The sequence below is a fragment of the Heteronotia binoei genome, chromosome 19 (genome assembly GCF_032191835.1).
Source record: "Heteronotia binoei isolate CCM8104 ecotype False Entrance Well chromosome 19, APGP_CSIRO_Hbin_v1, whole genome shotgun sequence".
NCBI classification, from domain to species: Eukaryota; Metazoa; Chordata; class Lepidosauria; order Squamata; family Gekkonidae; genus Heteronotia; species Heteronotia binoei.
Window position 1 is genome coordinate 43,787,452 of NC_083241.1, and position 19,159 is coordinate 43,806,610.

Here is a 19,159-nt window from a genome sequence, read left to right on the forward strand (position 1 = left end):
TCCTTGGAGGCCTGGGCTCCCACCCAAATACTACACAGGCCCTGCTCAGCTTCCAAGATCAGGCCAGCCTGGCCCATCCAAGTCAAAGGTTCTACCGGACTCTAATCTTGTTCAGCGCTTTCCTGTAACTATTAAGTTGCAGAAGATGGCCGGTCCTTTTTTGTGCTGGTCCATCATTCTTTCCTTGCATTTATATTTTACCATTCCACAAAGAATACATCAACAGGGATGATCCCATTTTCTTTCCATCACAGGCCAACCCTGCGAGGTAGATCAGGTTGAAACATGTGGGGTCAAGGTCAGTCCAATGTGCTTCATGGCCCTAGTTGAGAATTGAAAACCAGGACCGATTTCACACTAGGGCTTGTTCCGGGTGGAGAATCCTTTCCCTCCCGGTGCTTCTCTCCGTTTTCACACCAGCTGCCCCGAAAGCGCAGCGCTTTCCCTATTGGAGCTGGCATCAAGTGGAATCAAACTATTGAATTTTAAATTCTGATATATTAACGCTGTGAAATTTTCATTGTTTGTTGTGATATTATTGTTGTGAGCCGCCCTGAGCCTGCTTCGGCGGGGAGGGCGGGATATAAATAAGAACATAAGAGAAGCTATGTTGGATCAGGCCAGTGGCCCCTCCAGTCCAACACTCTGTGTCACATAAGAGAAGCCATGTTGGATCAGGCCAGTGGCCCCTCCAGTCCAACACTCTGTGTCACATAAGAACATAAGAGAAGCTATGTTGGATCAGGCCAATGGCCCATCCAGTCCAACACTCTGTATCACATAAGAGAAGCCATGTTGGATCAGGCCAGTGGCCCATCCAGTCCAACACTCTGTGTCACATAAGAACATAAGAGAAGCCCTGTTGGATCATGCCAATGGCCCCTCCAGCCCAACACTCTGTATCACATAAGAACATAAGAGAAGCCATGTTGGATCAGGCCAGTGGCCCCTCCAGTCCAACACTCTGTGTCACATAAGAACATAAGAGAAGCCATGTTGGATCAGGCCAATGGCCGCTCCATTCCAACACTCTGTATCACATAAGAGCATAAGAGAACCCATGTTGGATCAGGCCAGTGGCCCCTCCAGTCCAACACTCTGTATCACATAAGCGCATAAGAGAAGCCATGTTGGATCAGGCCAATGGCCCATCCAGGCCAACACTCTGTGTCACACAGTGGCCAATATAGACACACACACACACACACACTGTGGCTAATAGCCACTGATGGACCTCTGCTCCATATTTTTATCCATTCCCCTCTTGAAGCTGGCTATGCTTGTAGCCATCACCACCTCCTGTGGCAGTGAATTCCACATGTTAACCCCCCTTTGGGTGAAGAAGGACTTCCTTCTATCCGTTCTAACCTGACTGCTCAGCAATTTCATTGAATGCCCACGAATCAAATAAAGTAAAGTTTCCCACAGAAGCGAGAGCCTCTTACAAGCAGTTTCTGTTGGCCGTGGAAAAGCGGCGCGCCAACTCGCAGTTCTGGGGCAGCTTGTGTGAAAACGGAGAGAAGTGCCGGGAGCAAAAGGCTCTCTCCACCCGGAACAAGCCCTAGTGTGAAATCAGCCCAGGTCTTTCTAGCCAAGCAACCATACACGGCTGCATCCCATTACTGAGCTTCTCCTCACTGAAGATGCCTTAGTCTTAGTGAACTTTGGCGGAACCCCATGGTTTCCCAGAGTAGTTTGAAAAAACCACTGAAGGAATCCATTAGTTCTTTATTTACTAGAGGGGTTTTTATCTGGATGCCAGCTCAAAAGCCTGCACGATCCAGAACCAATAAAGACGAACCAGCTGCTTTGAAAATATGCAGTTGTAGCTCTTCTATCTTTCACGAGCCAGTATGACGCACGCTGGATTATTGTTGTTTTTGATGCTGCGGCCAAGGCTTTCGAGCACTGGGGTTCCTCGCTCATTGCAACATCAAGTTCTCGGAAGGCCAATTACTGGCAAGATAAGTCACCCTGTACATTGATAAAATAAATACAGAAAATGCCCTTGGCCACAGCTCAATGGTTCTCCTTGGAAACTCCGTCGCTGTGCGCTGGGCCATGTGTTTTGATGTAGGATCATTTATGTTCTCCCGATCCTTTCCCCCATCTCCCAACTTGCAGATGCGGTTGTGGGGAGTGCCTTCAAGACACAGCTGACTGACCGGCGACCCCACTGGGGTTTTCAAGGCAAAGGACAAACAGAGGTGGTTTGCCATTGCTTGCCTCTGCGTAGCAACTCTGGATTCCCTTGGTGGTCCCCCATTGAAGGACTATCCAGGGCAGACCTCGCTTAGCTTCTGAGATCTGGTGGTATCAGGCTCACTTGGCCTTCCAGGTCAAGGCAAGAGGAATGCAGAAGTGGTTTGCCATTGCCTGCCTTTGTGAGGACTTCCTCAGAGGTCTCTTATCCAAGTACTAGCCATGGCCAACCCTCTGCTTAGCTTCTAAGATCTGACGGTAGTCTCCCATCCGAGTACTAACCAGCGCTGACCCTACTTAGTTCCACAAGATCTGGCGAGACTGGACTGACCTCGGCTACCCAGCCCACGGTAAATATAATTAGATTATTAAAACATCTGCAAAAAAGAGAGATGGAGAAACCAACCGGTTTGTCTGAGTTATGCTACAAGGAGCAACTAGCCTGGTTGCAGGGCTTTCTTTGTAGCAGGAACTCCTTTGCATATTAGGCCACACGCCCCCTGATGTAGCCAATCCTCCAAGAGCTTACAGGGGCTCTTAGTGGAGCGCCTCCTGTAAGCTCCAGGAGGACTGGCTACCTCAGGGGTGTGTGGCCTAATATGCAAAGGAGTTCCTGCTAGAATCCCACCCCTGATTAGGCCACACACCCCTTACGTAGGCAATCCTGCAAGAGCTTACAGGGCTCTTCTTACAGGGCCTTCTGCAAGCGCCAAGAGGATTGGCTACCTCAGGGGTGTGTGGCCTAATATGCAAAGGAGTTCCTGCTAGAATTCCACCCCTGATTAGGCCACACACCCCTTACGTAGGCAATCCTGCAAGAGCTTACAGGGCTCTTCTTACAGGGCCTTCTGCAAGCGCCAGGAGGATTGGCTACCTCAGGGGTGTGTGGCCTAATATGCAAAGGGATTCCTGCTAGAATTCCACCCCTGATTAGGCCACACACCCCTTACGTAGGCAATCCTGCAAGAGCTTACAGGGCTCTTCTTACAGGGCCTTCTGCAAGTGCCAGGAGGATTGGATACATCAGGGGTGTGTGGCCTAATATGCAAAGGAGTTCCTGCTACCAAAAAAGCCCTACTTGGTTGGATGTCTGCCATCCTTTCATGTGAGCAATGATGGGCACCTCTGTGCTGTCCAGATTTCTCAGTCCATAGCGGTAGTGAACATATGAACATATGAAGCTGCCTTATACTGAATCAGACCCATGGTCCATCAAAGTCAGTATTGTCTTCTCAGACTGGCAGCGGCTCTCCAGGGTCTCAGGCTGAGGGGAATGAACATAAGAGGAGGGGAATGAACCTATGAAGCTGCCTTCTACTGAATCAGACCCTTGGTCCATCAAAGTCAGTATTGTCTTCTCAGACTGGCAGCGGCTCTCCAGGGTCTCCAGCTGAGGTTTTTCACACCTATTTGCCTGGACCCTTTTTTGGAGATGCCAGGGCTTGAACCTGGGACCTTCTGCTTCCCAAGCAGATGCTCTACCACTGAGCCACCGTCCCTCCCCAGTGATGCCTCACTTGTTTGAGGAGGTTGCGCAAAAACCCAACACATTATCTCACCCTGAGGACGGGGATGAATGAGTACCGGGAGGTTCAGCCTCTCTGCTCTGCGGGATTATATGGTGGTTTTCTCACTCCCTGCTCCAGCAAGGCCGCACAATCAGGGTCTTACTCTAGAGTGTCATTGACTTGGGGGTTAATCTGGCCTTACCAGTTGCATTTTTCAAAAGCACAGGAAGCAGGAATTGCCACAGTATTACAACAATACAAAGAGGGTTTTCTGACCCAGGAACCCTTGAAGGGATGACCGGAGCAGAAGTCTGAGTATTACTTGTCATGAATGACCGAGAGAAGCAGAATCTACTTCTATTCCTTCTTCTATGCAAACATTTAAAAGTGTACTTTGTACTTCTGGCATTTCCGCAAGTGTGCATAGAGAGAAGGGCTAAGATAACAGCTCCCCAAGACATTTAAGAGAATATCCAAAGGCTGACTCAATATTTCAAATTCTGCGACACCGGCAAAAGATTTATCTTAGGGAAGAAGCAAGAACTAACAGAGCTGTCTGATTCTAAATCGCCAGACTGCCCCTGAGATACTCAAACAGACTTAATTTGGTTGCAACCAAGGGAATTTCTCTCCCAGGAGACCCAAGTCAGCTTTTGATTAACTCAGTCTGTAGCACAAATGTGAAGACTTTTATCAGTGAGAACGTGCATTTGGTATACCCTTGTGTGTTCTATCCAGAAGGTGTATCCCCACATGGGAAAAGTAACAACCGAAGCGCAGAAATGAGCATGCCCAGGTGGCTTAGACCCTAGAGCAACCTGTTTTTCTGGGCTGAAGTTGTCTCTTCCTCCTTTTCTGGTCGAGCAGGAATCCCCAATACCTTTCCTGGTGGCCACCAAATAATCTTAGAGAGTTGGTGGGACTTTTGGTCAGGAGAACTGATTAGATGCGCAGATTTAAAAAAAAACCTGCCACAGTACAAAACTTTTGAGGGCTTCTAGTGTTCTGGCCCCACTGATGGACCTCCTGATGGCACCTGGGTTTTGGCCACTGTGTGACACAGAGTGTTGGACTGGATGGGCCATTGGCCTGATCCAACATGGCTTCTCTTATGTTCTTCTGTCTGGGGCAGTGATGCTCTGTACTCTTGGTGTTTGGGGAAAGGCACAGTGGGAGGGCTTCTAGTGTCCTGGCCCCACTGATGGACCTCCTGATGGCACCTGGGTTTTTTGGCCACTGTGTGACACAGAGTGTTGGACTGGAGGGGCCATTGGCTTGATCCAACATGGCTTCTCTTACATTCTTCTGTCTGGGGCAAGTGATGCTCTGTATTTCTTGGTGGGCACAGTGGGAGGGCTTCTAGTATCCTGGCCCCACTGATGGACCTCCTGATGGCACCTGGGTTTTTTGGCCACTGTGTGACACAGAGTGCTGGACTGGATGGGCCACTGGCTTGACCCAACATGGCTTCTCATGTTCTTTTGTTTTGGGACCCCCCCTCCCCCCCCCCGGAGAAGCTGGAGCATCAGAAGGGGAAGGGCTGAGTTTCCACTCTGTCTTAAAGCTTGATGGGTAACCCCATCTTTCAGATTATCTACATGACAAGGTGGTTGTTGAGGATAAAACAAGTTCCTGCTGATGTAAACCTGACTGAGCTCCAGCGCCCTCCCTGTCAAGTTGGGGGTCTCGCTCTTGAACCAGCATTCTTGGTAGGGAGTGGGAAGTAATTCCTATGAAGAAGAAGAAGAGGAGAAGGAGGAGGAGGGGGAAGATTTATACTCCACCCTTCACTCAGAATCTCAGAGCAGCTTACAGTCTCCTTCCCTTCCTCTCCCTACAACAGACACCCTATGAGCAGTGCTCCCTCTAAGCTGAGTTAGCATGAGCTAACTCACAGTTTTTTAGCCTCTAGTTCACACATTTTTGTCTCAGCTCAGGAAAAAATGGCCCCAGAGCAAGCTAATTTATGCAGGTAGCTCACAACTTTAATGCCAGCAGCTCACAAAGTAGAATTTTTGCTCACAAGACTCCACAGCTTGGAGGGAACATTGCCTGTGAGGTAGGTGAGGCTGAGAGAGCTCTCCAAAGACTGCTCCTGACAGAACAGCTCTGCGAGAACTGTGACTGATCCAAGGTCACCCAGCTGGCTACATGTGGAGGAGTGGGGAATCAAACCCGGTTCTTCCCAGATTACAGTCCGCCGGCCCTAACCCCAACACCACACTCCTTCCCTTTAGTCTCTGCATCCCGTTCTAGGCACCTGGCTGAGTGGACGCCACTCCGTGATACGGTGCACTCAGCCGCCTGCCGTAATTTTGCTCGTCTCTGTCGCTCCCTTTTCCCAGCCACAGCAGACTGAGCATGTGCAAGAGCCCGTTTCCCTCTAAGCTGCCTGCCGCAATTACTAATCATAATTATGGAAGGTGGGCATGACTGTTGTCGGCGTTCCTCTGATTAACAGCGATGTCTCTGAGAGAACCGCCTTAGAGGGCCAGGAGCTGAAAAGCAATGCTTGTACAAACAAGAAAGGGGGAAGAGAGATGCTAAGCATGGAGTAGATCGTTCAGGGATGGATTTCAGTCTCCTCCTCTGATCCTCTTGGTCAGAAAGAGCCAGACAGAAAGCTGCCGGCTAGGCAGTTTGCATTTTGTGCAATCCACTGGGATTCTCCGGAGCCCAACCGCTTGACCTCTCGAAAAATGCTGGGCCAACTGACAGAGCAAATAATAGTCCAGTGTTTAAAGGACCGGAACAAAAACAGAGAGGTGCATTCCAGCTACAAGACTCACGGAAACTGCCTTCTACCAAATCCAACCACAGATCTGTCAAGGTCAGTCTCCTGAAACTCCTGATAGCACTCGGGAGTTTTTTGGCCACTGTGTGACACAGAGTGTTGGACTGGATGGGCCACTGGCCTGATCCAACACGGCTTCTCTTACGTTCTTCTGTCTGGGGCAGGGATGCTCTGTATTCTTGGTGTTTGGGGGGGGGGCAACAGTGGGAGGGCTTCTAGAGTCCTGGCCCCACTGGTGGACCTCCTGATGGCATGGGTTTTTTGGCCATTGTGTGACACAGAGTTTTGGACTGCATGGGCCATTGGCCTGATCCAACATGGCTTCTCTTATGTTCTTCTGCCTGGGGCAGGGATGTTCTGTATTCTTGGTGCTTGGAGGGGGGGGGGGACAGTGGGAGGGCTTTTAGTGTCCTGGCCCTTCCTTGAATTAGATTCCTCAAACCTCTCAGATTGGTTTACTGTTATGCAACGAAGCAAAACCCTACGCTATTGTGATCAGTTTGGGGAAGGGCTGGGGAGAGTAGGAAAGCATCTGCTCAGCGTGCGGAAGGTCCCCGGTTCAATCCCCAGCATCTCCAGATAAAAGGACCAGGCAGGAGGTGATGGGGAAGACCTCGGCCTGAGACCCTGGAGAACTGCTGCCAGTCTGAGTAGACAAGACTGACCTATTAACACACGGAATTCACTGCCAAAGGAGGTTATGACAAGAATTAAAACAATTAAAAACAAGATTAAAAGTACAAGTAAGATGAATTAAAATGATAGGAAGTATGTCTTAAAAGAAAGTACTTCTTCACCCAAAGGGTGATTAACATGTGGAATTTACTGACACAGGAGGTGGCGGCGGCTACAAGCATAGCCACCTTCAAGAAGGGATTGGATAAACAACTGGAGCAGAGGTCCATCAGTGGCTATTAGCCACAGCATATTGTTGGAACTCTGTCTGGGGCAAGTGATGCTCTGTATTCTTGGTGCTTGGGAGGGACAACAGGGTGAGGGCTTCTGGTGTCCTGGCCCTGCTGATGGACCTCCTGATGGCACCTGGGTTTTTTGGCCACTGTGTGACACAGAGTGTTGGACTGGATGGGTTTGACTTGGGTCTCCTGGGAGAGAAATTCCCTTGGTTGCAAGTCAAACCGGGTTTGATTCCCCACTCCTCTGTGACACAGAGTGTTGGACTGGATGGGCCATTGGCCAAATCCAACAGGGCTTCTCTTATGTTCTTACATGGAGCAGAGGTCCATCAGTGGTTATTAACCACAATGTATTGTTGGAACTCTCTATCTGGGGCAGTGATGCTCTGCATTCTTGGTGCTTGGGGGAGCATAGTGGGAGGGCTTCTAGTGTCCTGACCCCACTGATGGATCTCCTGATGGCACCTTGGGTTTTCTGGCCACTGTGTGACACAGAGTGTTGGACTGGATGGGCCATTGGCCTGATCCAACATGGCTTCTCTTATGTTCTTATGATGGACCAAGGATCTGCTTCAGCAGTAGGCAACTTTATATGTACATACATCCAATCAGGGCTATTTTGTGGGAAAAGGCCCAGCAGGGACTCATTTGCATATTAGGTCACACACCCTGATGCCAAGCCAGCTGGAACTGTGTTCCTGTGCGTTCCGGCTCAAAAAAAACCCTGCATCCAATTATCACCAGCAGTGAAACACAACTCTGAATGTATCTTGTCTATCACATTCCTGTCCCGCCTTTCCTTCGAGGAGGTCATGACACTCCTCTCCTCTTCTCTACTTCACCCTCATGAGCATCTTACAAACTAGGTTAGGCTGAGAGTGGGTTAGGTTGCCCAGCAAAGCTTTATGGTTGAGTGGGGATTTGAACCTGGCTTTCGCCTGTACTTATCTGACACCCTAACCCACGATACCGCAAAGCCAACAACACTGAAGAAGTCAAACAGCATTAACAAATGTTAATTAACAAAGAAGTTACAGCAAATGAGCATGAGTGGGAATTCAAAAGGTTGCCTGCAAATCTGTCAGGGTTATACGGCACGGAGTAAGAAACGCTGGAAGAGAAGCGCGCCTGAATCTAGCAATGCTTTCTGACAAATAAATCGTGCAATTAAAAAAAGAAAGGTGGCCACATAGAGAAACACATTCTGGATCCCAAATATTATTAAATTGTAGGTTAACTCCGGAGTTGAGTCTGTGGGTGACCTTTTTGATTCAGACACAGCTGCCGCAAAATGGCTGCTGCTGGAGGCGGAATTAGGGTTGCCAAGTCCAATTCAAGAAATATCTGGGGACTTTGGGGGTGGAGCCAGGAGACTTTGGGAGTGGAGCCAGGAGACGTTGGGGCGGAGCCGGAAGCAAGGGTGTGAGTGACAAGCACAACTGAACTGCAAAGGAAGTTCTGGCCCTCACATTTAAAAGGACCGCATATCTTTTAAATCCCTTCCCTCCATAGAAAATAATGAAGGATAGGGGCACCTTCTTTTGGGGCTCATAGAATTGGACCCCCTGGTCCAATCTTTTTGAAACTTGGGGGGTATTTTGGGGAGAGGTACTGGATGCTATGCTGCAAATTTGGTGCCTCTACCTAAAAAAATAGCCCCCCCCATAGCCCCAGATACCTGCGGATCAATTCTCCATTATTTCCTATGGGAATAAGTCTCCTTAGGGAATAATGGAGTTCCCTCCCCTCCCCCCGCTTTCTCCCTCTCACTCACACACCCCCTTAACTGTCTCTGGTGCCTCCACAATGAGGTCTGGAAAGTACAGGGGCTACGCTGCCCTCTTTTACACACACCCTCACTTGTCTGAAACGAAAGCAAAACGACGAGGGGCTACACTCTGACGAGGTCTGCTGTTGCTAACCCTTCCCCATGAAGTACTTCCTGCTCCAATTTAAAGGAGCACACACATTTTAAAACCGGGCCTGTTTGCAGGTCCTGCCGGAGATCTAGAGGTACATGGTGGCTGTGGGGGGAGGGGCTTCCCCGCCGGCCAGCTGGCTGGGGGCGGGGAAAGCCTGTAAAACCGGGGGATCCCCCGCTGGGACCTGGGGATTGGGAAGCCTAGGCAGAATCAGTCACAAAATGGCTGCCACAGCTTCCCTTCAGTCACAGAGGGAAGGTTCCTGAGCTGTGGTGGCAGCTGTTGCCACGGCTATGCTTTTAAAAATCTGCAGTCAATCACATCTCCAGTGGCCAATCAGAAGCCTTATTGGGCAAAAGTTCCAACTGGCCCTGCCCACTTTCTAAAAACATTTAGTGGGCACAAGGAAAGGTGTTGGTGGGCACCATGTTGAGGGCTCATTTTTAGTACTGTGTACAATTCTGGTCACCGCACCTCAAAAAAGATATTATAGCAGGGCTGGCCAACGGTAGCTCTCCAGGTGTTTTTTGCCTACAACTCCCATCAGCCCCAGCCATTGGCCATGCTGGCTGAGGCTGATGGGAGTTGTAAGCAAAAAACATCTTGAGAGTTAACGTTGGCCACACCTGTATTATAGCAGGGCTGGCCAACGGTAGCTCTCCAGGTGTTTTTTGCCTACAACTCCCATCAGCCCCAGCCATTGGCCATGCTGGCTGAGGCTGATGGGAGTTGTAAGCAAAAAACATCTTGAGAGTTAACGTTGGCCACACCTGTATTATAATATTGGGAAAAGTGCAGAAAAGGGCAACTAGAATGATTAAAGGGTTGGAACACTTTCCCCATGAAGAAAGGTTAAAATGCTTGGGGCTCTTTAGCTTGGAGAAACATCAACTGAGGGGTGACATGATAGAGGTTTACAAGATAATGCATGGGATGGAGAAAGTAGAGAAAGAAGTACTTTTCTCCGTTTCTCACAATAGGAAAACACGTGGACATTCAATGAAATTGCTGAGCAGTCGGGTTAGAACCGATAAAAGGAAGTCATTCTTCACCCAAAGGGTGATTAACACATGGAACTCACTGTCACAGGAAGTGATGGCGGCTGCAAACGTAAGACAGCTTCAAGAAGGGACTGGATCAACATCTGGAGCAGAGGTCCATCAGTGGCTATTAGCCACAGCGTATTGCTGGAACTCTCTGTCTGGGACGTGATGCTCTGTATTCTTGGTGCTTGGGGGGTGCAACAATGGGAGGGCTTCAAGTGTCCTGGCCCCACTGGTGGACCTCCTAATGGCACTTGGGTTTTTTGGCCACTGTGTGACACAGAGTGTGGGGCTGGATTGGCCTGACCCAACATGGCTTCTCTTATGTTGGGGACCCCTGAATTAACTGGTAATATGGATTATTCACCAGTCGAACGGGGCCACCAAACTCGGCCCAACAGGCAGTCTCAGTTTTCACCTTGAGCGTGAGCCTGACCACGTTGCAATCCTGCAGAGGGTTCAGTTTCAGCGTCTCACCGAGGTTGCTGCAGCCCGAGGTCTGATGTTGCAGCTCGCAGCAGACGCAGACACCATCGCTATCGAATTTTATCTGGCAAAGAAAAAGAAAAGGAGGCGTGAGAAACTGGCCAGACGTTACGGCTGCAGGTTTTGCTGGCACCCATCTTACCAAAGAAACAAATCCTGACTTAATCGCAGCACACATTTGTATAGTTTAGTTTTTAGTTTAGTTTATTTACGATTTATATCCCACCCTTCGCACCAAGGTGGCTCAGGGCGGCTCACAGCACTTCCAGTGGGAGAAATCTTCCTTCAGCTGCCTTTAATGCCAACCCCTTCTTCGGTTTTGCTACCAAATAGGGTTGCCAGCCCCCAGGTGGGCAAAGACAACACAACCGAAGTTACAGGCCTCTATGATCGGCCAATCCACATCTTCTGACCGTCCCTGGCCCAAAAGGACGTCCGGCTTGCCTCGACCAGGGACAGGGCCTTTTCAGTCCTGGCCCCAACCTGGTGGAATCAGCTCCCCAAGGAGATGCGGGGCTTACCGGATTTATTGCTATTTCAGAGGGCCTGTAAAACGGAGTTGTTCCGCCAGGCTTTTGGCTGAGGCAGACGGGCGTCCTCACTAGGGTTGCCAAGTCCAATTAAAGAAATATGTGGGGACTTTGGGGGTGGAGCCAGGAGACTTTGGGGGTGGCACCAGGAGACATTAGGGGTGGAGTCAAGATCAAGGCTGTGACAAGCATAATTGAACTCCAAAGGGAGTTCTGGCCATCACATTTAAAGGGATAGCACACCTTTTAAATTCCTTCCTTCCAAAGGAAATAATGGAAGATAGGGGCACCTTCTTTTGGGGCTCATAGAATTGGACCCCCTTGTCCAATCTTATTGAAACTTGGGGGGTATTTTGGGAAGAGGCACTAGATGCTATACTGAACATTTGGTGCCTCTACCCCAAAAAACAGCCCCCCCCAGTGCCCTAGATACCCGTGGATCAATTCTCCATGATTTTCTATGGGAATAAATCTCCATAGGGTATAATAGAGTTCCCAGCAGACATTTCCCTCCCCTCCCCCCGCTTTCTGACGACCCTGAAGCAGGGGGAGGGCCTCCAAACCGGGGGATCCCCTGCCCCCACCTGGGGATTGGCAACCCAAGTCCTCACACCAGCTAATTGGCCTTCTTGCATTGACCGCATCCTGTGTTCCAATCTGTGAAGGATGGTCATATCTGTACACTGACGCTGCCTTATTTTATTTCGTTTTTAATGGTTTTAACTGTTTAAATTTAATTGTCTTATGATGTGATTTTAATTATTATTTTTTATGTTGCAATCCGCCCTGAGCCCGACCTGGGAAAGGGCAAAATAGAAATCACCAGAAATAAATAGAATAAAATAAATAAATAGTGACCAAATAACTAAGAATGTATTGAAACAAAATCATACAAAGACTAAACAGCAATAAAAATTCCCCCAAAGTTTCCCAGTTCCATCAAAGGAGTCCCAATGAACAGGAGATCGACTTGGTTAGTCCTGCTTCAAATCTTCTTCTAGAACTGGGAAACAAAACCAGTGGGAAAATATCACAAAATCCCCCAAAGAAACACACTGAAGTCTGATGACTATGCGGTAATATATTAGATACAAGAAAAATAAGTTAGTCTATAACAATCTATAAGAGCCCTGTGGCACAGAGTGGTAAAGCTGCAGTACTGAACATAAGAACATAACAGAAGCCATGTTGGATCAGGCCAATGGCCCATCCAGTCCAACACTCTGTGTCACATAAGAACATAAGAGAAGCCATGTTGGATCAGGCCAGTGGCCCCTCCAGTCCAACACTCTGAGTCACATAAGAACATAAGAGAAGCCATGTTGGATTAGGCCAATGGCCCCTCCAGTCCAACACTCTGTGTCACATAAGAACATAAGAGAAGCCATGTTGGATTAGGCCAATGGCCCCTCCAGTCCAACACTCTGTGTCACATAAGAACATAAGAGAAGCCATGTTGGATCAGGCCAGTGGCCAATCCAGTCCAACACTCTGTGTCACACAGTGGCCAAAAAAAAATTATATATATACACACTGTGGCTAATAACCACTAATGGACCTCTGCTCCATATTTTTATCTAACCCCCTCTTGAAGCTGGCTATGCTTGTAGCCGCCGCCACCTCTTGTGGCAGTGAATTCCACATATTAATCACCCTTTGGGTGAAGAAGTACTTCCTTTTATCCGTTTTAACCCGACTGCTAAGTAATTTCATCGAATGCCCACGAGTTCTTGTATTGTGAGAAAGGGAGAAAAGGACTTCTTTCTCTACTTTCTCCATCCTATGCATAATCTTGTAAACCTCTATCATGACACCCCACAGTCGACGTTTCTCTAAGCTAAAGAACCCCAAGCATTTTAACCTTTCTTCATAGAGAAAGTGTTCCAAACCCTTAATCATTCTAGTTTCCTTTTTCTGCACTTTTTCCAATGCTATAATATCCTTTTTGAGGTGCAGTGACCAGAATTGTACACAGTATTCCAAATGAGACCGCACCATCAATATATACAGAGGCATTATGATACTGGCTTATTTGTTTTCAATTCCCTTCCTAATAATTCCCAGCATGGCGTTGGCCTTTTTTATTGCAATCGCACACTGTCTTGACATTTTCAGTGAGTTATCTACCACGACCCCAAGGTCTCTCTCTTGGTCAGTCTCTGCCAGTTCACACCCCATCAACTTGTATTTGTAGCTGGGATTTTTGCCCCCCATGTGCATTACTTTGCACTTGGCCACATTGAACCTCATCTGCCACGTTGACGCCCACTCACCCAGCCTCAACAGATCCCTTTGGAGTGCCTCATAATCCTCTCTGGTTCTCACCACCCTGAACAATTTAGTGTACTGCAGTCGGAGCCCTCTGCTCACGACCTGAATTCAATCCCAGCGGAAGCTGGTTCAGGTAGCCGGCTCCAGGTAGACTCAGCCTTCCATCCTTCCGAGGTCGGTAAAATGAGTCCCCAGCTTGCTGGAGGGAAAGAGTAGATGACTGGGGAAGGCAATGGGAAACCACCTCGTAAAAAGTCTGCTGTGGAAACGTTGTGAAAGCAATGTCACCCCAGAGTCAAATACGACTGGTGCTTGCACAGGGGACTACCTTTACCTTTATAACAATCTATACTATAGCAATAGCAAACTTGTTATTGCTACAGATCGTTATAGACTAACATTCTTGTTCTATGTAATATATTACTGTATATTCATCAGACTTTGGTGTGTTTCTCTGGGGGATTCTGTGATCATCTCCAGGTGGTAGCTGGAGATCTCCCGGGATTATTTTTATTTTATTTTTGTAGATTTATACTCCGCCCTTCCCCACAAACAAGCTCAGGGCAGATTACAACAGAATCAGACAATTAAAATCAATGGAACATAACAATAAAACTGTTAAAAACCACCTGATGGCAGAGCAGGTAACAAACTAATTGACAAAGCAGGAATCCAATAGCACCTTGAAGACCCACAAAGTTTTATTCAGAACGGAAGCTTTTGTGTGCATGCAGACTCCTTCAGACGCGGAATGAGGTACAGTAAAGCAGAGCTACATATACACTGTGGGGTTTAGAACGCAACATGGTACATTCTAAACACTACAAACTATATGTATCTCTGCTCACTGTACCTCGTTCCTCGTCTGAAGGAGTCTGCATGCACACAAAAGCTTCCGTTCTGAATAAAACTTTGTGGGTCTTCAAGGTGCTACTGGACTCCTGCTTTGTTAAGAACAGAAGAACATAAGAGAAGCCATGTTGGATCAGGCCAGTGGCCCCTCCAGTCCAACACTCTGTGTCACATAAGAACATAAGAGAAGCCATGTTGGATCAGGCCAATGGCCCCTCCAGTCCAACACTCTGTGTCACATAAGAACATCAGAGAAGCCATGTTGGATCAGGCCAATGGCCCCTCCAGTCCAACACTCTGTGTCACATAAGAACATAAGAGAAGCCATGTTGGATCAGGCCAGTGGCCCCTCCAGTCCAACACTCTGTGTCACATAAGAACATAAGAGAAGCCATGTTGGATCAGGCCAGTGGCCCCTCCAGTCCAACACTCTGTGTCACATAAGAACATAAGAGAAGCCATGTTGGATCAGGCCAATGGCCCCTCCAGTCCAACACTCTGTGTCACATAAGAACATAAGAGAAGCCATGTTGGATCAGGCCAATGGCCCCTCCAGTCCAACACTCTGTGTCACATAAGAACATAAGAGAAGCCCTGTTGGATCAGGCCAATGGCCCCTCCAGTCCAACACTCTGTGTCACATAAGAACATAAGAGAAGCCATGTTGGATCAGGCCAATGGCCCCTCCAGTCCAACACTCTGTGTCACATAACAACATAAGAGAAGCCCTGTTGGATCAGGCCAATGGCCCATCCAGTCCAACACTCTGTGTCACAGAAGAACATAAGAGAAGCCATGTCACCCCGCAGTCGATGTTTCTCCAAGCTAAAGAACTTGTTCTACTGCTTCAGACCAACACAGCTGCCCACCTGGATCCATCTCTAAACTAATTGACAATTGGATTTACAACTCATCTCCAGGTGAGAGCGCTCAGTTCGCCTGGAGAAAATGGCTGTTTGGGGAGCTGGACTCTCTGGCATTGTACCTCACTCATGTCTCTCCCCTCCCCAAACCGTGCCCTCCTCAGGATCCCCCCCCCAAAAAAAACCCCTCCAGGTATTTCCCAGCCTGGGGCAAACAACCCCAAATACGATCCAACAACTTCTGCTGTACAAAGCTACAAACAGGTCAGGGTGTTTTTTTTAGCAGGAACGCCTTTGCATATTAGGCCACACCCCTCTTATTTATCCAGTCCTCCAAGAGCTTACAGGGCTCTTAGTACAGGGCCTACTGTAAGCTCCCGGAGGATTGGCTACATCAGGGGTGTGTGGCCTAAAATGCAAAGGAGTTCCTGCTAAAAAAAAAAAAAACCCGTATAATCGGCTCCCAAACTGTGTTGCAGCCTCCAGAGAAGGGGGCTAGAGGAGGAAAGGGCCTTGGGTATTATGGCACAAAGTCCACCTTCCAAAGCGGCCATTTTTTCCAAGTTCCCTGTTGCCTGGAGTTCAGCTGTAGTAGCGGGGGACCTCCAGTCACCTCCTGGAGGTTGACACCCCCAGCTGTGAGCCCCCTTGGCGTGGGAGCCCCGCACCGCGGAATGAGTTGGCAACCTGGGTGCTCCGTTCAGGGCTTGTCGGATTCGGTGTCTGGAAGTCTATCGCATCCCCAGATCAAGTAGCAGGCCGTGAAGTCAAAATCGATACCCGCCTCAGCTGGAAGAGGCGAGGAGGAAAATGCATTTCAGAGAGAGCTGTCGGCCCCTAGATCAGTTAGGCCTCGGCAGAAGGACGCAAAACGCTCTCCCCCACCAGACGCGCTGTCTCTACCTGACACTCTTAATGCGAAATATAGATCCAAGGTCCACTTTAATCCCATACAAGGAGAAAGGATCACATCGCCGCTGCTAGGAAACAAAGCACAGCGGCCTCCCCAAGGAGAAACTCACCCTCCCAGCTACGTTTCTCGATTTATGGTCACACGGGAGTTTTCAGACCCCAGCAGATGGGATATAGTTGCCAACCTCCAGGCGAGAGCACTCAGAATCGTAGCTGATCTCCAGATAACAGAGACCAATTTCCCTGGAGAAAGTCGCTGTTTTAGAGGGTGGGCTCTCGGCTGAGGTCCCTCTCCAAACCCTGCCCCCCCCACATTTCCAGGTAGGGTTGTCAAGTCCAATTCAAGAAATATCTGCGGACTTGGGGGGGCGGAGCCAGGAGACTTTGGGGGTGGAGACAGGAACAAGGGTGTGACAAGCACAATCAAACTCCAAAGGGAGCTCTGGCCATCACATTTAGAGGGACCACGCACCTTTTCAATGCCTTCCCTCCATCGGAAATAATGAAGGATAGGAGCACTTTCTTTTGGAGTTCATAGAACTGGACCCTCTGGTCCAATCTTTTTGAAACCTGGAGGGTATTTTGGGGAAAGGCACTGGAGGCTATGCTGAAATTGCTGTGCGTCTACCTAAAAAAACAACCTCCCCAGAGCCCGAGATAACCGCAGATTTCCAAAGGGTGATTAACATGTGGAATTCGCGCAGCTTCAAGAGGGGATTGGATAAAAATATGGAGCAGAGGTCCATCAGTGGCTATTAGCCACTGTGTGTGTGTGTGTGCGTGTTTATGTATGTATATATATATTACATTATATAATATATATTATATAATATATATATAACATTATATATATATAACATTATATAATATATATATATTGGCCACTGTGTGACACATAGTGTTGGACTGGATGGGCCACTGGCCTGATCCAACATGGCTTCTCTTATGTTCTTCTGTGACAGAGTGTTGGACTGGATGGGTCACTGGCCTGATCAAACATGGCTTCTCTTATGTTTTTATGTGATACAGAGTGTTGGACTGGATGGGCCATTGGCCTGATCCAACATGGCTTCTCTTATGTTCTTCTGTGACACATAGTGTTGGACTGGATGGGCCATTGGCCTGGTCCAACATGGCTTCTCTTATGTTCTTATGTGACACAGAATGTTGGACTGGATGGGCCATTAGCCTGGTCCAACATGGCTTTTCTTATGTTCTTCTGTGACACATAGTGTTGGACTGGAGGGGCCATTGGCCTGGTCCAACATGGCTTCTCTTATGTTCTTATGTGACACAGAATATTGGACTGGAGGGGCCATTGGCCTGATCCAACATGGCTTCTCTTATGTTCTTATGTGACACAGAGTGTTGGACTGGATGGGCCATTGGTCTGATCCAACATGGCTTCTCTTATGTTCTTATGTGACACAGAGTGTTGGACTGGATGGGCCATTGGCCTGATCCAACATGGCTTCTCTTATGTTCTTCTGTGACACATAGTGTTGGACTGGATGGGCCATTGGCCTGGTCCAACATGGCTTCTCTTATGTTCTTATGTGACACAGAATGTTGGACTGGATGGGCCATTAGCCTGGTCCAACATGGCTTTTCTTATGTTCTTCTGTGACACATAGTGTTGGACTGGAGGGGCCATTGGCCTGGTCCAACATGGCTTCTCTTATGTTCTTATGTGACACAGAATATTGGACTGGAGGGGCCATTGGCCTGATCCAACATGGCTTCTCTTATGTTCTTATGTGACACAGAGTGTTGGACTGGATGGGCCATTGGTCTGATCCAACATGGCTTCTCTTATGTTCTTATGTGACACAGAGTGTTGGACTGGATGGGCCATTGGTCTGATCCAACATGGCTTCTCTTATGTTCTCCTGTGACACAGAGTGTTGGACTGGATGGGCCATTGGCCTGATCTCTTATGTTCTTCTGTGACACAGAGTGTTGGACTGGATGGGCCATTGGCCTGATCTCTTATGTTCTCTGAGGTTCTTATGTTCAGATCAATTCTCCATTAGACCCTATAGGGATTGATCTTCATCAGGGATAAGAGAGTTCCCAGCAGACATTTCCCTCCCCCCGCCGCGCTTTCTGATGACCCTGAAGCAGGGGGAGGGCCTCCAAACAGGGGCATCCCCTGCCCCCACCAGGGGATTGGCAACCCTATTTCCAGGTATGTCCCAACCCAGAACGCCTAGAGTATCACAGTGAAAGACTGAAACGAAGCAAAAACTGTGAAGTAATTAACGAAAAAACTCAGTGCACAACTTAATAACCTCATCACAACATTTTAAAGGCAAAAACTTATTAACTGAATTACACTTCCTTAAAGATATGCAACACAAGGAATGTTCACAGGCAGCCCACCTCTGTGGGTGAGGGCGATCAGTAAGGGACCACCGTCCCCCTCTTGTATGGCCTGCAAGCTCCCTGAACTAGAGAGCATTTTGGCGTGATCCTGTGGGGGTTTTCTAAGCCCATTGCAGTGAAACAACAACGATGCATCTCCTCTGTTCAGCAAAGGGTGCTCTGCTGGCCGCGGCAGTGTAGTGGCTGGAGTGCTGGGCCATGATCTGGAAAAGCCAAGTTCGAATCTGCACCCTGCCGCCCAGCTTCACTGGGTGACCTTAGCTGGTTAAACCCTGTCAACCTAACCCAGTAAAAGAGGTAAAACCGGGGCCTTTTTTTTTTAGCAGGAACACACGCAGTCCTGGCTGGCTTGGTACTAGGGGTGTGTGGCCTAATATGCAAATAAGTTCCTGCTGGGCTTCTTGTGCCCCCCCAAAAAGCCCTGGGTAAAACACAGCAGAGAGGAATACTGCTGGTGAGAAAGACAGGGTAGACACG

General features: G+C 48.6%; 1 protein-coding gene across 1 annotated transcript in view; it reads right to left on the bottom strand.

Annotated features, from left to right (window-relative positions):
* Positions 1-19,159, bottom strand: part of ENTREP2 (endosomal transmembrane epsin interactor 2) — a 277,123-nt gene that overhangs the window by 57,943 nt on the left and 200,021 nt on the right. The window contains exon 4 of the mRNA XM_060259900.1: positions 10,802-10,933. Within this exon, the coding sequence (XP_060115883.1) occupies positions 10,802-10,933 (132 nt within the window). The remainder of the gene's footprint in view (positions 1-10,801; positions 10,934-19,159) is intronic.